General features: G+C 42.3%; 1 protein-coding gene across 16 annotated transcripts in view; it reads right to left on the reverse strand.

The window, feature by feature from the left end:
• Nucleotides 1–23,688, reverse strand: part of ERC2 (ELKS/RAB6-interacting/CAST family member 2) — a 974,141-nt gene that overhangs the window by 351,877 nt on the left and 598,576 nt on the right. For all 16 annotated transcript variants that reach the window (XR_002125344.1, XR_002125343.1, XM_019654364.1 and 13 more), the window contains one exon: nucleotides 19,473–19,633. Coding sequence is in view for 14 of the 16 variants with exons in the window: in XM_019654364.1 (XP_019509909.1) it covers nucleotides 19,473–19,633 (161 nt within the window). In the remaining 2 variants the exon portion in view is untranslated. The remainder of the gene's footprint in view (nucleotides 1–19,472; nucleotides 19,634–23,688) is intronic.

Below are 23,688 nucleotides of genomic sequence, written 5' to 3' on the forward strand. Positions count from 1 at the left end.
ATTTGGCCCTGCCATGATACATACTTCCTCCTCCTCCCTCCTGCCTCATTGACCATGTGTCAGTACATAGTAAGGATTAATTTCTACATAAAAGATGAATTTACTTGTCTTATTCCTTTGTTGTTTTCAGTTTTATATACCACATATCAGTGAAATCATATGGTTCTCTATTTTTTCTGTCTGACTTATTTTGCTTAGCATAATAATCTCAAGATCCATCCATGTTGTGGCAAATGGCATTATTTCATCTTTTCTTATGGCCGAGTAGTATTCCATTGTGTATATATACCTTGCCTGCTGGGTAAAAGGGATCAAATATATGGTGATGGAAGGAGAACTGACTCTGGGTGGTGAGCACACAATGTGATATATAGATTGTGTTACAGAATTGTACACCTGAAACCTATGTAACCTTACTAACAATTGTCACCCCAATAAACTTTTAATTTAAAAAAAGATGAATTTACTGGTACTTTAATATTAAAATGTAGCAACCTCAACATGTGTGGGGCTCATCAGGCAGCAATGTGAATGGGGGGGGGGCGCGTGCACAGAGCCCTGCTTCTCCAACAGGCAGGTTTCGCTCCTGCAGGGGGGGCAAGCCGGTCAAACTCTGCAGGATCCCTGGAATCAGCTCCTTGGTTGGATTTAAGAACTGTGGAGTCTGTAGTTGATCACGTCTGCTCTGGGTGCCACTGAGGCCCAAGAGAAGGATGCTAAGAGAGTTTCAGGAGACAGGGGCATAATTCAGTCAGTTTACCAAATATAAAATAAATAAAACAAAAAGGCAATCAGCTCTTTTTCTCTCCTAACTGATTTTGGAGAGCTCTTGGTCTGCAGACTTCAAAATCAGAGGCTGAGGCTTTGCTGGTCTCCCACTGGCTGCTGCTCAATAAAAATACCATCCCATTCCATCATTTTAATCATTAGTATTTCATCAGTTAATAAAATGTAAAGAAAGCATGTTTTCAGAGATGCTAGAGGGTAGAGGTCCATTTTGCCTGAGGTCACCTTGGCAGGGGTCAACACTTTTTTCCCTAAGGTTTTATATTCTTTTGGTAAAATTATTGTATTGTTTCAAAAATTAAGATAATAAAACATTAGATTATGCAACAGAAAGTGGTTCAAGTTCGTTGTCACAGAGTTTCATGCATGCACTTTTAGTTGCCTTAAAACGCTAAACTCCAAACTGGAGTTTTAAATTTTTTTCTCAATATCTCCCCTGAAAAATTCCAGACCAGTTCTGAGAGCCTCTTTCACTGTATATCTTATTTAAAACCAAAAAAAAAAATGCTTTCTTGTAAACATATAAATTATTTCTAATACCATCATGAAGGAAAGGTAATGCTGATGATTTTCATATCCAGAGTTACAGTTGACCAGTGTGAGTGTAAACAGCATTACTATACATAGTGGAGACAGCATTTCTAAGGGCAGCTTGGGAAAATGCTGGGTTAGTAGCCTACTTTCAATGGCCACATGTCAAGAAGAATGTGAGAATAGAGGGAAAAAGGGGTTCTAGCCCTGCTTAGAGGGCAATTATTTGTTTTAAGGTGATGATAAGGTTGGGAGCCAAGGATGTTGTGGTAGAAAGTAAGCTATTATTGCACAAATGGGGTGACATTTTTTGAACCTCTTCCTCAATTAAACGGCCCCTTAGAGCAAAAGCTTCGAGAGCTGTTTTGGGCTTTTAGCAGGACCTACCTCTCTTCCTCCTTAGGTCTCACATGAGGTATCGTTTCTCCCTAGAAGCGTCCCTCAAACCCAAGCTTACTTCCATTCTGGATCAGAGGTCTCAATAGCCCCATGACCTCCCTTATCAGAGGACATACCCCATCTTCTTCATTAGTGTTTGAGCTCCACTAGGCAGGGACCATGTCACCAAGGCCAGGCTCAGTGGCCTGCCCATGGAAATGCCCCGTGACTATTTGAGGAACATGCAGAAAAAGAATGCACAGAATAGCCAAAGGAGATGGCCTAGAGTTGTGAGAGTCCTCAAAACCCATCACAAGAAGAAAAGAAAGAAGTGGGTACTTTCAAATAAAGATGAGAAGGTGCTGCAGTGTGGAGGATACTGGGGAGATGACAGGAGAGGAGAACAGTCTTAAATACTCAAGGGTTATAAAGAAGGACTAAATGCTTAAGTGGCCTCAGAAAGCAAAATGTAAAAGAACGAAAACAACAGGGTGAAATGATCAAGAAAGTTATTATTGTATAACAAAAGGCAAACATTTTAAGAGAAGGTTCTCTGAAAAGAGAACCAGTTCCCTCTGAATGCTGATGGGTAGATTTATTAAGAAGAGTTACTGAGGAGCACATCTGGGCTAAGTGTTTTATATGTATGAACTCATTTAATCCTCAGAAGAACCCCACAGGGAAGGTAATCTCATTTACACACTTGGTTAAGGTCACAGTGCAAGTAGAGTAAATGGTAGGCCGCGTTTCAAACCCAAGTCATCTGACCCCTAGAAGCCCAGGCGCTTGACCCTGTGCTAATGCATCCCTAATCACTCTCAGTGCCAGGCAGAGGCTAAGGGACCCCTTCCCAGACGTGCTGGCAAGAAGTTCGGAAGCACCACCAAATGAGAGACCAGGCTAGATAATATGAAACACTAAGTTTCCATGATGACACTTAATTGTTACCACTCAGTCTTGTTTGGCTCAAGGCCAACCGTCAACCGAAATCTAATGGACAGAAAGTCTGTTTTGGTGTGAGACTCTAGGCTGCATATTTCCCTACCCTTCTGGGATACCTTCTCTCTCCATCTTCTAGTGTAGCCAGGGCTAGCATCCTGCCCAAGTTGCTGGTCCAGCCATACACCTTTGTGAGACATTCCCTATAGGACAAACAGATTTAAAAGCCAGGTCCAAGGAAAAAATCTGGCTCAATCCAGCTAAATCCCATAGTTACCGAGCTGAGGGAGAGAAGGGCACAGAGGATATTTGGATATGGAAACCATTCCATGCTCCCCCAAGTCAGCAAGGCTGGATGTACAAAGGACGATCACATAATCAAAACATCAAGGCTAGAGCGAGTTTGGGAACACCGGGACTATGTCTGAGCCATAACTAGACCAGCATCTAGTGCAATGGGGGAGCTCTCTAGTTATTGTGCAATAAATGACAGTTGAATCCATCAATGAACAAATGATCTAGAACTACCCTGCATAAACTAATGTCACTTTCCCAATGAAATGGGGGTTTCTGAAGGCAAGCAGGTGTGATAATTAACAAAAGCAGAGCAAGAAGCTGAGTGGATGTTTGGGTTTCAACAGAGATTCAGGAGTCTAATTATTATTACAAAGAGCTTAATCTCAGTTTCATTCTATGCAGAGAAGCTACGATTTATTAAGATCCACGATCCCTCAGGTACAGAAGATGTGACCAATCACCAGTTTGTATTCACACTTTGAAGATTGTTTTATTTCTTTAAAATCCTAAAGAGTTACCATTCAATCAAGAAGTTGAAAGAGATCCAGTCAAGAAAAGGCCTTCCCTTTCAGTTATGTGCAGAAATGTCAATGGTTGCTAATAGATAATGAAAACTCTACCCAAGATGTAATTATGTCAGTCCTGGCAACACGGAGACTTATGTGTAAGCAAGGGAGAATAAAGCTGAAAAGCAATTAAGAAATGTGTCAACTGGTGTTAATCCTTCCGACTTTCCTGTGCAATACCACCAAATGCTCCCTTTTCCTGTTTTACAGATGGATTTTTTAAAAAAATTAAAATCTAAGCCTCCCCCAGAGAGTTTCAACTTTGTAGGCAATGGCCTTCGTTAGAATTCTTCTCCACCTTAAAGTGTTTGCAATTTGGTGTCGAAATGTTTATCTGAAAAGTGAATGTTTATATTGAAATATTTATGGATAAAATGATATAATGTCTGGGATATACTTCAAAATAACTCAGGGATAGGAATAGAGAAATGTGCTATTTCTCTAGAAATAGAAACAGGAGAGATGGAGAAAGGAAACAGGATAGGCGATGAGTTGAATAATTGCTGAAGTTGGGTGAAGTGTATGTTGGAGGTTCATTTTACTTTTGTATATGATTGACATTTAAAAATAAAGATTTAATTATAATTTATCCAACCCCATTAGACCACCAATGAGGAAAGAGATGATTCTCATTAGAATTCTCCTCTCTGCTCCATGGAGGCACCCCCTACTTTTGAAGAGAGAGAAACCACCACTGAATACGAGTTACAGTCATACCTCATTTGGGTGCTTATGTTTCTCCTCAGATATCTACATGGTTCCCACATTAAAAGGCAGGCTCCTCAAGGTACTTTATACAAAAAATATGACTTAGTAGGGAATTTTCAATTGACCAAAATTCTTCAAAATCCTCTTCCCCTCTAAATATAGGCATTTGATAAATTCCTCTTTCCAAACGAGAAGCCGATCTAACGCCCTCATTTTCTTCATTGAAAGGCCTTCTAAACAAATGAAAATCAGAGTAGAAAAGCTTTGCAGCAGTTTAGGAAATAGTTGCTCCAGAAACATAAGATGCAGGCGATGCTCAAACATAAGAGTAGATTATAGAAAGTTCATGTTGAAATCAATTGTATAGAACTTAAGAGTCTATGTCTCCAAAGAAAAGAAAATGACTGAAAGATGGCCAGATGTCTAGGCTGCCCCACTGAAGACTGTTAAATGGATGACACTGTTGATTGTGAAGGAGGCTTCTTTCTAAGCTGTCTAACTCGGCCTGGTCTGGGGCCACCTGGCTCCAGGCTGGAGAAGGCCTGCTGCTAGGCCTGGACCAATGTTAAAACTCTGCTTGTGCCACTAACACACTGGGTCAACCCACGGTATTCCAGAAGGAACTGGGCTGCTGGTCCAAGGTGAGAAATTATAAGCAAATGCAAGCCAGGACTAGACCAGTTTTTTTTCATCAGGGGACTTTCTGGGGGCCTTCTGGCAATATCTAGATTGTCAAAACTGGAGGAGGAAATTGCTACTGGCATCTAGTAGGTAAAAGCCAGGGGTGCAGCTAAACACAGGACAGTCCCTACAACAAAGAATTCCCCATCCCAGTGTTGGTAGGGCTGCTGTTGAGAACGGTTGGACTACAGAAACAGTTGCCATGATTCTCTGACAGCCCCCATGCATGGAAAGTGCTCAGGACAGCAAAACACGGCACTGGCAGGAGGAAGGGAAAGGTGGGGGCACCGTCTCTACCTCTCCCATGGCCAGTCTAACCCCAGTCCTGTAAACCAGCTTCTGACAGGTCTCTTGAAGCATTCCACTACTTTCCATCTGCACTGCCCAAATCCCAAGACAAGCTCTCTCTACCTGGAAGACTGCAGCAGCTTCCTAACTAATATGCCCACCTCTAAAACTGTCCTTCGCACTAAAGCCAGAGGCAGTACGGTGTAGTGCTCAAGGATTTGGCCAGGCTCCATGACAAACCTGAGAGGTTCAGATCTCACCTTTGCTATGTGACCTTGGGCTAGTCACTTAACCTCTCTTTCCTCAAATGTAAAATGGGGATGATAACAATACTTATCTTAGAGGACTGTTGTGAAGAATCAATAGGTTGATGTTTACAAAGTGCTTTAAAAGTTTCTGGCACATGCTAAGTAGACCATAACTGCTTTTTATTATTTTCAAATCATGATCCCATCATGTCACTCCCCTTCAATGGGTTCCTGTTCTTCTTAGGATAAATATCAACAATCTGACCACGGCCCTCCAGAGGTCCTGGGGTGGTCTGGCCTCTACCACCCCCCAGCCTCAACCAATTCTGCTTTTCCCCTTTGGTCTCTGTGCTCCAGCCCCACAGGCTTCCTGTGAGCTAATGGAAAGCATGGGATTCCCTTTGGCTATAGGACCTTTGCACAGGCAGGCCCCTCTTCTTGAGATATGCTCCCCCACCGGACCCGACTCAGCAGCCCCACCTCTTCAGCTAATGAACTACTCACCCAACACATCACAGCTCATAGCCACATCCTCAGGGAGCCAGTCTACTACCTCCCGGATGATCTCATTGCTCCACAAAACTTTACTTTTGTACACACTTATCCAGCTGTAATTCTGCATTCAGATTTCTAATCCTTTGATTGAACATCAGATTGTTCACTTATTCTCTCAAAAAATAGCTTTGATGGACCAGAATGATTTGTGTTATGAAGGAATGAGTCAACGACTGAATAAATGACTAAACCAATGAGAAGGAGTGCTTAGCTTGTGCCTCCGTCTAGACCCCTTCCTTAGAGCAGCTGCTGCTCAAAGCTGCAATGCCTTGAGCTTTATGGAGACCCCAAGTGTTCTGAGCTTGGCTGAAAGGATGCTACCTGCAACTTGGCGGCAGCTGACTTGTACTCTAGCCAGGGGCCCATGAAAATTCTCTTTCCTTCCATCTCAAGAACCTCTCCCTTGCTCAGTCAAACCAACTATCTGAAGCTTATAGAATAAGGGAGGGTTTCTTTTTTTCCTTGTACGTGGTGGGAGCAGGGGGTCTGTTTTCACTAATCCTAAGACTGAGGCTGACTCAGAGAACATCAGCCCCACATCTTTTTGAGGTCGGGGACATAGTAGTCATTCATGTTGAAGGGTCATTTGGAAGCCAACTGTTTTTAGAAAACCACAGAATGGCAGTTTTGTTTTAGTGTTTTGACTTTAGTATCAAGCAATCTGCTTTTTCCAAATTACTTAATATGGGGAATATAAACATTTTCTAACAACGCTTTCTCAAATCATCTTATTAAATTTCACACATGTGACCACAGCACCATGCCCTTCCCCACTGTACTGGTCTGGGTCCAGCAGAAACAGAATCCACCATAGATGGGTCCAGTGAGGAGACTTCAAGGAAGGGACTACAGAAGGAGAGGTGGGCAGGGTTCCTGAAACAGATAAGCCATGTTGAGGCACTCAGAAACTGGCAAAAGTGGACATTTCCTACTGCTCCTCAGGCCAACGTGGCAAAAGGGAAACATGAGTTAATCCCAGTACCAGGAGGAGCCATGGATGGGGCACTGCCAAGAGGGCGCTAGAGTCATGGAGAGAAGTCCCTACTGCCGGACACATGGCCCCAAAGCAAGAAGGAATCAGGGAGGAGATTCTTTAGCCTTTATCTCACCCTGCCCTCCCATCTCCTGCAGCGCCTCCTGCTGGCCCTGGACCCAACCAGGAGTCAGCCAGCAGGGGAACCCCGGTGATGCATTCCATAGGTGGGGGAGCTTCCTAGGGCACAGTCCTGCCTCCCAAAAGATGCAGGGAGTCAGCTAGAGCAGAGAACAAGCACTAGGCCTACCCAATCCTATGCTGCCTTAGAGTAAAGCCTTAGCTGACAGCAGTCTTAGCAATGTATTATAGGGAAAGTTTTCCAAGAAAACTTTGAGAGAGAGAGAGCCAGGAGGAGAAAGAAGCTCCAGCCTCAGGGCTCATGAAGTGAACACACAAACACCAATTTCAGAACAGAACAGAAAGACAGCAGTTTCACTTTTATCATAACCGTGTGCTGGCACTAGCGGCAGTGCGCTCTGCAAATCTCTTCAAGTCAGCGAAGCGTCGGGCATGAGTAATAACAGATTCTCAGAGTTGGCCACAGCCTCCTGCAGGTTCAAATTAAGATCCCAGGGATATTGGCTTAACCCAAAGATCAAGTCAAACACTGCTTTTGAATTGTCACAATCTGCTGGTTCCCAAATTCCGTGACTGGAAAACAAAAGACTTTGGCTATACTTGACTGGCAGCTTGGCTTCAGGTTACAGTCCTCAATCACTTTGCTCCTGGGGAACTGAGAAGTCTGCCCTTCAACACCTCGTCCTCCAGGCAAGGTTGCCAGAGCCAGTCCCTTCTCTGCCCCCAAACATGGGCGTGCACGCGCGCGGGCGCGCGCGCGCGCGCGCACACACACACACACACACACACGCACACGCACACACTCCTTCCCAGGTGCATGGTCTGTCTCCTGCCCAATAGTCAACATTAGAACCTAGCAAGACAACAATTACGTTGAGAAAATCCAGAAAATATTTTGAACCCCAAGACTCCATAGGGCACCAGAATAGGGGTAGGAAAGGGAGGGGAAAGGAAAAAGAGTAGAGAGGAAGGTAAGGGATTGTAAAGGATAGAAGGAAGAGAGGAAGAAGAAGAAAGAGGAGATTAGATGGAAGAGGAGAAGGTGGGAGTGAATAAGGTGGAAGGAAAGTAGAAAGAGGCAGCTAGCAAGGGGCAGAGTATAATTTTCATCAGCATTCATTCATTCCTTCAACAAACGTTTATTAATTTTTCCCAGGGACCAAGCACATTCAAAGCCTTCCCACCTCCATGCTATGCCTGTAACCCTGGAAGTCTTAACTGATGTGGAACCCTTCCCATGGGGATGCAGATTTTGATGTTTACTCTCTACATCCTCAGGGTTGAGGCATCCTCTGACAATATCTGGATATGTTTTACCTGCACAAAGAAGGTACTACAGGGAGACAGACAACCCCCTACCCCCCACCCCAAGCAGGGATTTTCCCCAAATCCTGCCCTTTGTGGCCTGGTAGGCAGCTGGCATCTGGGCAACAGTCTGTTGCCCACTGGTTCCTTGACCCCTAGCTTCCCAGAGGGATGTGGTGAAGGACCAAATGGAAGGGAGGGACAAAGGTGGGCAGAGAGTAAAAGGGGCATCAACTCACAGGGCTGATGAGAGGACTGGCCAATTCCATACCCTTAATTTATAGGTGGGCAAACTGAGGACCAGAAAGAGCCACAGGTTAAAGAATGATGGAGTACTGCAGCTGGAGAGGAATGTGTGGTCTGTATCCAGCAGCATTATGGATCAGGTCTTTTGTATCTTAGCCAGGTTTATATCTTATAGGGAGCAGTCTCCTGGGGGATTCGGATCTGAGACCTGCACCAATTCCACGACATGGTGAGCTGGTCTACAGTCCCAGGAAAGCAATCCAGAGTTAAGGGGTCATAGTCACCTACACAAAATGGGAAGTCTCCCGGCCACCACACCCTTTGGGATAGTATCATGACCCTAAATGTGAAAACACATCCTGTGTGAGTCCTCTCTGCAAATAAGTTAAACTAGAGATGAGACCCAACAAAGCTTTTCTCTCTTCCCTAGTTCAATAAACACAAGTCTTAAAAAAAGAGAATCTAGTTATGGGTTTCTCAACCCTGGCATTACTGGCATTGGGGCTGGATAATTCTTTGCTTTGGTCGGGGGGAGGGGACTGTCCTATGCATTGTAGGATGTTTAGCAGCATCTCTGGCCTCTATCCCCGCTAGATGCCTTTGGCATCTCCCTTCCAATGGAAACAACCTAAAATGTCTCCAGACTTTGCCAATTGTCCCCTAGGGCACAAAATAACCCCTCCACTCCGGGGTGAGAACCACTGCTTTCAAGAATCATTGACTGTCAGTGAGGTTATCTGAGTCCCCACCCTGTTCACAGTTGGAAATACCAGGTCAGGCTGGCCTCAGCTCACTCAGCTCTAACTGGCAGATTCAGGCTGTGAACTCAAGTCCCGAAAGCCCTGCTCACTGTACCAGAGAATTCTTGGTCCAGGACTTGAGGTATGACCCTGGCTTATACCGTCTGCTCCTTGGTTTCTCTTTATGTGATGGAGCTGCCCCATTCCCTGCCTCCTGGGGCGAAACCTAACAGCACCCCCCACAGTGTTAGATCAAGTGCTTCACAAAATTCCTCAAAAGGATGTTGCTCTTGGAAGGAAGGGCTAGAACCGCCCGTTCACCTTGCCATGCTTTCAGAAGCAGGAGGCCTTACTTCCCTTTTTCCCTTTTTTAATGGCTGACCTTCCCCAGCCCCCATGGAGCTGTTGTGAGGATGGAGATAACGTGAAGTATGGTACTTGGAATTATTTAAGTTCTATGATACCAGCATTTAGATTATTTAACTACTGATTATGATTATTTAAGCTGAAAGATTATACTGCTCTAGCTCAGAAAATGTTTGCATTTCCATTAAAAACCACCAGGCCAAGGGCCCTTTTGACTGACATTTTTCACTGTTAAAACTATACATACAGTGCATGTTTTTGGCCAGAAGACAGTGTGTCCCTTATTTTGTTTTAAGATAAGGGAGCCAACTTCAAAGGCCTCCCCCAGCTCGCTGTCTTCCTGCCCCCTCCCTTCCACCCATCGCCCCAGCCTGCTGGCCTGCTCCCCTGAGCAAAGCTGGAAGAACCACCTATTGGCCCACTACCTTCAACTATTTAATCTGAACTGGTTCTGCCATTCCCAGACTTGAAATTCTTATAATGACATCCGAGTTTCACTAGGATAGAGTGCACTTAGTGGTTAAGGTCATTGACTATCTTGTCAAACAGACATGTATGTGAATTCCAGCTGTCTGAGCCTCAGTTTCTGTATCCGCACAGCGGGGGTGACAATACTTTCCATCTCACAGGAGGTGGCAGCAATATGGGAGTTTAGTACCTAATCCCTGCCTGGCATGCAATAAGCATTTAGTAAGTGTCCACTGGTAATATTAATCCCATCACCCAAATCTGCATGCACTGAATAGTACATATGCCTGGACTAGCTTAATTCTCTGAAGGCATTTTAATTGGAGACAGTATATTCCTTAAGGCAGGAAGAGTGAAGGGTCCTTGGTTCTACCTAACATGGAATTAAACCACTGATTCTCTACAGTGATTTGTGAAACACATCTCTCCTTGGCTCATATATTTTACATCTAAAAAGTATTATGAAAAATAAATGCAATGTACAAAAATACAGGGAAATTCTACTGTGGTCCTATTAGACAGGGCACTGTACTAAGTAAGCCAAATGGTCATTTTTGGCTTCTGGAAAAAGTTTCTGATTTCAAATAGCATTCCACAAGGGAAGAAAAAAAGAAGATTCCAACATCGCCTAAATATTACCCATGTTTCAGGTCATTTATTTAGTGGGATTATGAGTAAAGTGCCACATTGAAAGAAACTGTGGAAATTATCCTGCCGTGTCCTCCCTGGATGTGGAAATTCCCTCTATAGCACCCAGCACAGGCGACTTTCTCCCCCACAGGACTTGCAGACAAACTTCAGGGGCTACCTCACAAGGCTACAGAGTCTCTAGTGCTACAAACTCATCCTAGAAAAAGTGCTACATACCTCATTGCTGAATATCACTACGGTCACCTTCGAAGTACTTCGAAGCTATGCACCTATGCCAGTGCCTATCCACCCTTCAAAGCAATTTTGGAACTCTTTTTCTGGAATGGCCATCAGAGCAGTCTTCATATTACACTTGATGTCCTGAATGTCATCAAAATGTCTTCCTTTCAATATTTCCCTTATTTTCGGGTAAAGAGAGAAGTCATTGGGGGCCAGATCAGGTGAGTAGGGAGGGTGTTCCAATACAGTTATTTGTTTACTGGCTAAAAACTCCCTCACAGACAGTGCCGTATGAGCTGTGCATTGTCGTGATGCAAAAGCCATGAATTGTTGGTGAAAAGTTCTTTTTCACACAGCCTTTTTAGCACTGCCAAACAGTAAACTTGGTTAACCATTTGTCCAGTTGGTACAAATTCATAGTGAATAATCCCTCTGATATCAAAAGAGGTTAGCAACATCATTGTAACAAGTTCGCGAATTTAATTGTCAGTCCTCATCTATACCCCAGCTCTAGCACAATTTTCTGAGGTGGCCTACATCAAGGTCACTTCTTTTCTTTCATGTCACCCCTTTAATAGTTGAAGGAAGCATCTGCTTCTTTGCCTCCTGTAGACCTAATGCCCCTCACCCATCAGCTATCCCAAGCACAACGGGATTTTCAGATATCCCTCGACCTGTTCACTCACCGCACAACTTACCCATAGTTTACCACCCCTGGTACATGGAAATGAACTCAATATATACTGGACATACATGCATACGGGTAAATATCTCATAGAAATTCTATCTCTAAAGGTGGAGTTGCAAAGTTGTTGTTAAATGCTCAGTGAGAAAACGTATCAGTTGGTGCATTTCTTTTCACACTTTATTTCACCAATACCTCATGGCCCCTTTTCTTCCTTGGCATCAGGTTCCCTGAATGTTAACTGGACAGAGAGCCATCCAGCTAAAGGCTGCCCCTCCCTGCTTGTCTTGCAGCTAAGTGTGACCGTGTGATTTAAATGATGGCCAATGAGCCCCTTCCCCTGCACGAGTCCTTGCACCTACTTGGAATGTAAGCACCAGGAATAAAGGGATTTTTGTCCTTTCTGTTCACTTAGAACAGTGCTGAGATTGGTGCCTAAGACGTAGAACAGTCCTGCACGCAGTGGATACTCAACAACGATTTACTGAATGAACTGTTAAATGCCTCAGATGGAAATGGACGGTATGTGCAACTTGAAGGACAGAGGGGTTTCTTTCTCCTGTCTCCTTTCTCTGGCTGTAACGTGGATGGGATGGTTGAAGCTGAGGCAAAAATCTGCATCATGAGGTGGAAGCCATATGCTGACAGTGGCACAGCCTTAAGACAGAGGAGTGTGGGTTCCTGGTGACTACACAGCTACTCGTATGAGCTCGTGGAGTGTGGGGTTTTCTGTTCTTTGCATTTGAAGCTAATTAGACCATTTCAGTATTCAAAAGTTATTTTCTTTGTAGTAAAGTTTTATTTACTCACTATAAGCTATGTGTACAGTAAGTCTTTTCTCTCCCACTAAAAGTTCTCAGCCACCAACTTCAGGTTTACAAGAGAGAAAGAGAAATAAGGAGTGGTAAGCAACCGTGCATTTATGTAACTGCATGCAGCTCAAACCACAATCGATGTTGAATGAGCAGTTCTTCGTGATATTTATTCCCTCTGTCTCTGCCACCTGTCTTCAATCACTGCAGGTAACTTAGAAAGCTGCGACAAGTTCATCAGTATTCTAGCTGACTCAACTTACTTTTAGAACTGAGCAGGTAGTAAATAGTGAGAGACAGGCTGGGACATTCTAGGACACATTACCATAGTATTTAATATTTTTTAAATTGAATATGTCAAAGTTTTTCTACACAAACCATTGGTTAGAGAAAAAACAGCATTGTAGCCCCCCCACCCCCCTGCAAATTGTTGAAAGCATAGGCTTATTGGAATTTGAAGACAGAATCAGTGTATGGTAACAGTAATGGGTTTATCCAACTTATAAATTAATGTAACATAACTATATATGGCCTTTTACTACTTAAAAATAACTTTCTCATAAATGTACAATTCCATTCAGTCCCCATTACGTCTCTGTAAGATGGTAAACCCCTATAACAACAGAGTTTATCAATTTTAAGTAACGGCTGCCTTCCAAACTCCACTCCCAGACTCCATTTATCCTGTCCAAATTGCCAGGCACTTAGGACTCCTCCCTAAAGAAATGCGATTTGTCTTTTCTTGTGTTGGCATGAAGTAAAGAATAAATTGATTATATCATTTTCTGCACCATGGTTCTCCTTTGAAGGGTACTTACCTAATGAGTGGGTCTCTCAGAAAGGATTCTAGATCAAAGAGGCCAACAGGATAATGCTTTGGAATAAGCTGCTGCCTTACCTCACTGTAAACTTCTTAAAATAGCTCAGTATATACAAAGGCTTTCGAGGCTATCTGGGGAAGATGTCTAAACTGTAACGATACCCAGTAAATTAAGGTGGATCTCGCAACATCATCCGATGAGTTAAAAATGTAGAGAGGTCCCCTTAAAATCTTTACATAACATAAACACAAGAAATCACCACAAAATGTCTAAAATACACACTTTAAATTAAGTAACTATTCACCAGCTCTCAAAACCTTTATTCATTCAGTATTTAATACTCAATGGAACGTATCAGTTAGCCAGCCTGTCTGCCTGTTAAATTACTACACAAGTTTAAATCGTCCAAGCAAATACACACAGATTTTCAGGACTGTATCTCGTGGCCTTCAGTTCCTTTTAGCCACAGATATCAAATTTACTGGCCACAAATTAAATAATTGAGCTTTGGTTACTGGAATGTAAGCTTATTAACCGGCATTAATAAAACCAAACATATAGAATGATATTCTTAATATTATTTTAATAAAATCCATTTTAAATAGGAGCAAATGTAACAAAGATGAACTATTAGGGAATGTTTTAGCAGGAGGTTTTAGATATTGTTTTAAGTGAAAGAATAATCTTATACACAAGGGAAAGCGAATATTATGTTCTTCTATGAAAATATATGGTAGGGAACTGTTAGCTTCTTCCAGTGTGGGAATAATGACTGACAGAATACCACCAATAAAGATCAAACTGAAGAGCGAGGTGTTGCGGGGAAGAATCATACATGAAATACAGTCAAAGCCTCTCCTTTGTCCTCCAGTTTCTAAACGGGTTCTCAGACTATAGGAAGGTTCCTTGAGTTTTCCACATCCCACTTACCTTTGAGGGTCCTTACCTTTGGAAATAGCTTTCTAAGTGGGATTCCAAACTTCTTTGTTTACACAAGAAATTATTTATTCATATATTTATTTACTTGCTTTTTTGTCCATTCATTTCCTTCACTCATGTTATTAAAATGCAAGCTTGATAAGGTGAAGGATTTTTCTGTTTATTCATGTAAAACAGTATCTGCCACAAGGTAGGCGCTCAATGAATATTTATGAGTTTTTGAACTCATTCATCCCTTTATTCCTCAAACACTTATTCCATGTCTACCACATGACAGGCTGTAGATATCCAATATTAAGAAGATTCCACTGTAAATAAAATGTAACCAACCCACGAGAAATATTTAAATTAGAGGAATGAAGCCATATTTTCTCACTCTCTAAGTTCAGTCTAAATTTGAACTGAGAGGGGAATTCCCTACCCTGCCCAAGAAGAATGGCAGGGCAAAGGTGGACTGGCATGGCACATGTCCCTAAATGATATAACACAGAAGTAAACTCTGGTGAAAAATGAAACAGCTAGGTTGTGGGTGCAGCAATCAAAAGGTAGCACGATCTTTGTAATGATGGAGCAGTGTTGTACCTTGACTTTGATGGTAGTTACACAAACCTATACATGTGCTAAAGTTACCTATATTAAGAACTAAGTGTACACACACATGCACAAATGAGTACATATAAAACCAGAAAATCTCAATAAAGATAATGAATTGTACCAATATCAACTTCCCAGTGTAATATTGTGCCAGAGCTATGCAGATGTTACCATTGAGGGAAATGCGTGACTATGCAGGAGAATTCTCTCTACTGTTACTTGTAACCGCACATCAATCTATAATTATTTAAAAATAGTTTACAAGGGCCGGCCGAGTGGCTCAATTGGTTAAGAGCTCACTCAAGAGTTTGAGCTCTGAACAACAGCAGTTCGAGTCCCGGCCTGAGCTGAGCAGCCACTGAGCTGCCAACAGGTGGGAGGATGGCTCAGCTTAAAAAAAAAAAAAAGTTTACATAATAAAACAGCAGGATGTTTATCAAAACATTATATTAGCAAAACATTGGCAGTGAGATACGTGTCTAAGAAAGGAATGAACCTATATGACAATATATTGAGTAATTAAAAATAATACAATTCTAGGTTTGTGACATGGAGGGCATTCAATAGTCAGTAAACAAAAGAAGCAGGATTTACAAAACACAAAAATATGATCTAATTTAGTTAAAAAACAAAGAGTAGGGCCAGCAGAGTGGCTCAGTTGGTTAAGAGCGCGAGCTCTGAGGAACAGGGTTGCCAGTTCGATTCCCACATGGGCCAGTGAGCTGCGCCCGAGCTGAGCTGCCACTGAGCTGGTGAGGGCATGTGCTCTTAGCAGCAAGGTTGCGGTTTGACACCCACATGGGATGGTGGGCTGCGCCCCCACCCCCCACCCCCCAACTAAGATTGAACACGGCACCTTGAGCTGAGCAGCTGCAAGCTGCCGATGGGTAGCCGGATGGCTCAGTGTGCCACAAGGTTACCGGTTCGACTCCCACATGGGATGGTGGACGCCCCTCCCTGAAACCAGATTGAAAGTGTCTACTGGACTTAGAGCTGAGCTTGCACCTTCCACAACTAAGATTGAAGGACAACAACTTGACTTGGAGCTGATGGGTCCTGGAAAAACACAATGTTCCCCTTCCCCAATTCCCCAACACTGTTCTCCTCCCCAATTTCCCAATAAAATTATTTTAAAAAAATTAAAAATACAAAAATAACGAGTATTTGTAAAGATATACACCAATATGCCATCGGTGTCTATCTCTGCATGGTAGTATCATGGGTGATTCTGTTTTTTAATTTTGCTTCTTCATATTTCTTATTTTTTTCTAAATTAAACACCATTACCCAAACAAATATATAGAAGGCTTTCTGGCCTCTGGATGGGATTCAGGTAAATTCTGTGTAGCTCTGGAACAAAACCAAGACGAGTGGGAAGAGTACATGGAAAGCCATTTCAGTTCCATATAAGGACGAGTGAGCTACCTGTAAGAGTCGTGGAACATGAACCACTACCTGTGAACCCATGACTTCCAGTGTGAATGGTGTTCACCAGGGCCTGGTGAATTCCTTATGAGTAATTATGTGGATGGGAATCTGGCTCATGCAGGCTGGGAGGTGGGACCCAGCTGCTTTCCAGTTCCAAAACTCTGTGCCATTTGATTTTGCAATGCATTTAACAGACACCACCTCTCATTTCAAAAGCCCCTTTTATGTTTCAAAGCGCTTTCACATATGCTGTTTTATATTAATTTCAGTTCAGTACTTTTTTTTTTTAAATTCCCGACAACAATTCTACAGAGTAGGCAGGGCCTGTATTATCACCTCCATGTTACTGAAGATAAAACCGAGGCAACTGAGAGTGATCTCCCGTTATCCTGTTATGGGTGACTTAGAGAGATCACATCTCCTAACTCTTGACTCATGGCCCCATCCCTCTTTCCTCTAACACCACACGGCCTCTCCCTTCCCGCCGGGGATTGGAAACCGGGTAGACTTGGCCTAACGTTGCTTGCATGATGCTTGCCAGTTGAAAGAAAACCAACAATGCTTGGCACTGAGTGCTAGTAAGTATCGACAATGATATACCCATCGGACTGTTTCTACACACTTACGTTTGACTAGGTTAATGTCAAGTAACCAACATGTCAACTTAGCTTAAAAATCAAGATAAATCAAACCAGTTGGTGGACCTGAACAGCCCAACAGTCTGCTGAATCTAGTTGGGGTTCTCAGGCAAGATAATTACCCTGTCTCTGTGTCCCCATAGTCCTGGGAAGGAGCCCATAAGTGGGGCTTTTGGGCCAGTTAAATAGTGAATGGGGTCCATATTGAGCTTAATGAAGCGGGGCACTGTTACTTTTACCAAAGGAATTAACAGAGGAATTTTGTATTTATTTTGCAGGGGTAGCAGATTAAGCACTTCAGCAATAATGTGGCAATTCACCAAAAGAGGTCTTAGTTAGGTGCTATCTGAAATCATGAAATTAAGTGGGAAAACATATACACGGAAAAGGTTTATATGTTTTAGAAAAATAAATCCAAATTTTAGATAAATGATATTCTTCACAAAGTATACTAAACAAATGACATATTTGCATTGGCTGATAGCACCATTTACACACATATATCATTTTCCCTGTGCCAAGCCCTCCTCTGAGTGCCTTTCCTCAGAACCACCCCCAGGAAAGTCGTTATAGGAGGAAACTGGAGGGTCAGCGATGGTAAGGTCATTTCCCTCAAGTCACCCAGCCACCACGTCGAAGCAACAGGATTGCAGACCGGGCCTGGTGACTCTCAAACCAGCATGCTTCACCATTACTTGTTCTCTCAAAACGTTGAAAGAATATGCTCTTTTTAGAAACAGGAAGGAATGAAGGTTTCCTTAAAATGGCATAATAAATCACTGTAGGAGATAAAGCGTTACCTTGGAAACAGCTGGAAAGAAATGAGAGACACTGGGCTGAACTTGACACATAACAACACACAGGAGGCAGAAGTGAATGGAAAAGAATAAAGGCTGATGAAATCAATGGACCAGTATCGTTAATAAATTATTGACCAAAGTGATAATGACGCAGATGCTTGAAATACTTTGCTTCTCAGTTTCATAAAATCCAAACTCCACATTCAACCTCTGCACTCATCCAACAAATAACTATTGAGCCCCTACCATATGCCAGGCGATGTTCTAGGCAGTATGATTACTGCACTGACACAAACAACCAAAGTCCCGGGCTTGGTGAAGTTCACTTAAGCTCCATGAGAAAATGAGGTAGTACAAAGGAAGCTCGAGGCAGAAGGTTTGGGTTTTAATCCTAGCCAGATGGCAGTAAGCAAATCACTTGAAATCTCTCTGAGTTCCAGTTCCCTCACCTCTAAACTGAGGACAATAATATCTGTTTTTATTATATCATCTTTTATTAGGAAAAATGTGAGTTTATACGAGTTTATATGAAAAAATAACTACTTATTCTTTGGTCTTAGAGAAACTGAGGTAGTTGACAAGGAATAAAAGTTTTGTCCTCATTATTAAATCTTTCAAAATATTTCATTCCATATTTTCCATGATCTAAGCTCTCCGGGTTTAATGTTAACCATGTGTAAGACTTGCGGGGTCAGGATAAGGTCATTCTTCCATACCTAGCCACCAATTTCAAAGTCTATGTTACAGGCTTAAGATGCTGTAATTATGTACACTTCCCCTTGTTGTGGAAGGAAGTTGGATTTACATTATATCTTAGTGATTATTTCATTTTAAAGCTTATATAGAGAGATGCTGCTTCTTGTCTGCTTCTTTAGAAACCGATTTATAGCAATTGATTATTTCTAATATCTTTGAGTAATTTTCTTTGCTATGTTCTTCCATAATGATATTATTTCATTGTGAGAACAAAATAAGACCTAAGTGGAGATGGTGTGTCATAGGCCCACAGGAATGACCAATGCCCAGCATGTAGCCACACTTTATTGATTAAATCAAAGAAAAGTGATTGGTTCCAGTCTCCCCCCTTACCTACCCTTCCCCAGGAAGGAGGTAGAGGGCATGAGCGAATTTCTAAACCTGTTTTTATCAGCCCAGCAAATCAGAGTCCTGCTTTCTAAACAAAGAGGTGCCAACCTTGAGACTCTATGAAAGCCAACACAAGCAAGGCATTGTACACAAGTGAAAAGAATATAATTAGCAAAGTTATAGTCACAATTAGGAAATACCTCCTCAGAAAAGTTTCCACTTAACTCGGAGCAGTGCTCAAATTACCATTGTGCTTAACAAGGCCTCTCTCTCGGCCCGCTCAGACCTTTGTGTCAGATCTACAAATCCTAGCACCACCCACAAAACACAGACACACAAAATTTAATGCTCGATATTTTTTTGAATAAAAGATGTGAAAAATGTGTAAATTCAAACATGGAAGGAATAATTAAAAAAAAAAAAAAAAAGGAAGCAGCAGCAGCGTACTTCCGGTAATGACTAGTCAAGTGTTAGCTAAATTATTCTTTCTCCAAGCTCTTGCTTCGTCTTCCTAGCATTCCCTTCCCCATCCCTAAAGAGAGATTAGAAAAGAGAGATTAGGAAAGCAAAACTGGGTACTCACTTCATCTCCAGGATCTCCTCTAGCTGTTTCCTCCTTTCTATTCGGAGGTTGGCCAAGTGTGCTTCCTTTTCAGCCAGCGACTGCTGTGTGGAAGCGAGGCGTGCCTTGGTGGTGTCCAGTTCCTGTCTGGTCTTCTCCAGGGCATTCATCAGCTCCTCTATCTGAAAGGCACAGAGAATGGGGTGTTATTTCTCCTTCATTCAAGCACAAGGAATCCCTTGCTAGCTTGTGTTCTATAATAGGCACAAAGGCATCCTCGGAAGGGGCACTGGATCGTAAGAGTCCAGTCTTTCTTTGTCCTTGGTTAAAAAATAAATGTTTCACATACAAGAAAAGTCCAAATTTCTCCAAGATCCTTATACAATTGGATTGTCCAATAACCTTTAAACTATTTAATATATTTATTAGAAGCGGAGGGTGAGTGACTTGACCCAATTTCAACCTGGGTTTGGCAAAAATCTAAGATACTGTCTCACAGTTGGTGGAAGGCAATGGTCAAAATGCATTTTGCCTGGCACATATACTTTTGTGTGTAGGCCCCAGAGTCTTCTGACAGGAAGTTAATTTACGTGTCTCAGATTTATTCGTGTTTTAGCCTATCAAAGCCTTGTTGGGCAAAAGTGATTTGATGTCCAATGGGCCTCAGGAGCTCCCTTTCACCTCCCAGCCTCACATTCAGGAAGCAAGGTTTGGCCAAAGGTAAACAGAATTCCAGCCACAAAAGGTTCAAGTTTGGTTTGCCCCTGAAGTTTGAGAGGGTTCTAAACTTGAAATAAATGACATGTAACTTTTATAGGGTGCTAATACACCATAGAAATAAGCCAGACTATCAAATATCCAGGGTTTTCAGCCAGGTCCCTAAAACTTGGACTGGGAAGTCCCACGGCAAGGCCTTATCCTCCCCAAACCATTGGGGGCTTTAAAAAACCAACACACAACAAAGAGGGCTGGTGTTTATAGTTCTGTTCCAGAGACTTCCATGGAGCAAGCTGGTGGAATGCCATCCCTCGCACAGATGCAAGCTGCATCCACCCTGCTGATTTAAAACCATGGACGTTCCAGGAAGTTTCTAGATTCCAGAGTTGATGTTTGGGTTTCTAAGCCACCCCTTCCAGCTGAACTTGGCAGAATGGAATCATCCATCACTAAAGTCAACAGAACACACTTCAGAATGTGTCAGTGACATGCTAAGTTCCAATTCATAAAGACTTTCTACACAATTTCTGCAGCTTTACATGGAATTTATTCAGAATAAGCCTTATAGCTCACATCCAAGATAAATTACAGGCTTTTAAGATTCAGAAAACCCTCTATTTTTCCCTGATAAAAAGAGGAAACTTGATGACCATGTAATATAACTCAAAGCCAAAACCAAAAACAGTCTAAAAAGCAAGGAATGTAAAGGTTAACCTATGAAAGTCACAGGGCCACACCTGTTTAATTGAAGAATAAACAGCATTATTCTTTAACTTTACAAATATATAAAATTTAAAATACAATCATTAACTTTTTAGTTTCTCACATAAGTTCAGAGAAAATCATGAATATGACTAGAAATCATTCTATAATGCTATACTTGGTGAGGCTGAAGCAGAGTTTTAATTTTTCCTCCTTTTCTCCCTATTTTTGATACATTCAATAGCAGTGTCAAAGAAAGATCAGATGGGGTCCAAATGGTAGCATACAAAGACCCTGAACTCACTTTCTCCAACAAACATATTGAATCTATGTCTACAGACAGAGCAATTCCTCCTGAAGAAGAACTGAGGTATCACTGGACAGTTTTGCATAACAAATTACAGAGAGACCACACAGAAACAGGTTGGAGAGGGGGGGACATGGTACTGTGGAAACCCCACCCCCAACAACCCAACCTGCAGTAAGGAGGGAGCACTGAGAGGCCTCACACAGACACATGCCATAAGACACAGCAAAGAATCACTGATTTAAAGGGCATCTATACTAAACATGAAGGAAATCAATTTACTAACTCTAGAGCATGTGCCAAATGAGGTGGGGGAAATGAAGGAACTCTCTCTGGGGTTGGAGGCGCTGGAGAGAGCCATTTGGTGTGTTCCCCCACCGCCTTCTTGCACAGGCAGGAGGTCAATAGAGGAGCCCTAGCCAGCTGGTCAAGGCTGTCCCAGTGTGCCCCAGGATCCAAGCCCCAGGCCCACACCCACTCCATAGCTTGTCCTGGGACACTGCATGGCTTGCACCCACTCCAACAGTAGCTCCTGGCCCCACCTGCAACCCACGCTGGCTTCAGGTACAGCTCCTGGCCAGCACAGCTTACCCCCAGGACTCCCCACTGCCTGCTCCAACTACAACTTCCAGCTGACCTGCCAAGGCAGTCTCTGGTGTGGCCTGCCCCAGGACACATTGTGGCTCATGCCTGCTCCAGCTACAGTTTCAGATCCCAGCACAGCTTGCCCCAGGGACTTCCATTGGCCTGAGCCCATTTCAGCTACAGCTTCAATCCAGATGCAGCTTGCCCCTGGAACTTCCCGTGGTGCATTCCAGCTACAGCTATAGCAAGATTGCCAAAGTGACCCCAGAGTGGCTTGCCCCCAGGACTCTCAATGTCCTGAGTTGGCACCGGCTCCAGCTCCAACCAGCCTGCCAAAGACACCTGGCACACTCAGTCTACAAAGCAGAAGCTCCTACATAAGGCTACTCATTCAAGACTGAGAGAAGTTACTATTTCGCCTAATTCATAGATAAAAACACAGAGAAACAGCCAAAATGAGGAGACATATGAATATGTTCCTAATGAAAGAACAGAACAAAGTCCCAGAAAAAGAACGAAATGAAACAGAGACAATCTTCCAGATAAAGAATTCAAAACACTGTTTATAAAGATACTCAACAAACTCAGGAGAATACACGAAGTTAGTGAGAACATTAACAAAGAGACAGAAAATATAAAAAATACTAATAAGAACGAAAGAATAACTAAAACAAACAAAAAATACATTAGAGGAAATCAACAGAAGATTAGAGGATTCAGAAGGCCGGATCAATGACCTGGAAGACCAGGTAGTGGAAATCACAGAATCGAACAGGATGAAGAAAAATGAAAAAGAAATATGGATAGTTGAAGAAACCTATGAGACAACATCAAGCATACCAACATTTGCATCAGATTGGTCCCAGCAGGAGAAGAGAGAGAGAAAAGGACATAAAACCTATCTGAAGGAACAATGATGGAAAACATCTATAACCTGGTGAAGGAAACAGATGTCCACGTCCAGGACGCACAGAGAGTCCCAAACAAGGTAAACCCCAAGAGGCCCACACCAAGACACATTATAATTAAAATGCCAAAAGTTAAAGATAAAGCCAGAGTATTAAAAGCAGCAAGAGAAAAGCAGTTAGTTACACATCAGGGAAAACCTATAAGATCATCAACTGATTATCATTTCAGCAGAAACTTTGCAGGACAAAAGGGATAGCATAATATAGTCAAAGTGATGACAAAAAAAATGACAACCAAGAACACCCTATCCAGAAAGGCTGTCTTTCAGAACTGAAGGACAGATAGCTTTCCAGACAAGCAAAAACTAAAAGACTACATCACCACTCAACCGGCAATACAAGAAATGTGAAAGGAGCTTCTTTAAGTGGAAAAGAAAAGGCTGAAACTAAAAATAAAAAAACATAAGAAAAAAATTTCACTGATAAAAGCAAACATTTAGTAAAAGTAGTGGGTCAACCAATTATAAAGCTAATATGAATGTTAAAAGACAAAAATAGTAAAATCATGTGCAACTACAATAATAAATTAAAGAATACAAACAAAGCACATGGTAGAAAATATTGTGTCAAAAAGCATAAACCTTGGGGGATGGGGAGTAAAAAATGTAGTCCTTTTAGAATGCATTTGATCTTAAGCGACCACCAACTTAGACTGCTATCAACATAGCTTGTTATATATGAATCTCATGGTAACCACAAACCAAAAACCTATGACAGCACAAAAAATGAAGACAAAGGAGCCCAAACAAACTGCTAAAGAAAGTCATCAATATACATGAGAGCAAGAGAAAAAGAAAGGAACAAAGAAGAATTATAAAAACAACAGAAAACAATTAAAATTAAAATAACTATATACCTATCAATAATTACTTTAATTGTAAATGGACTAAATGCTCCAGTCTATAGACACAGGGTGGCTGAATGGATTGAAAAACAAGACCCATACATATTCTGTCTC

The sequence above is a fragment of the Hipposideros armiger genome, unplaced genomic scaffold (assembly GCF_001890085.2).
Source record: "Hipposideros armiger isolate ML-2016 unplaced genomic scaffold, ASM189008v1 scaffold_220, whole genome shotgun sequence".
NCBI classification, from domain to species: Eukaryota; Metazoa; Chordata; class Mammalia; order Chiroptera; family Hipposideridae; genus Hipposideros; species Hipposideros armiger.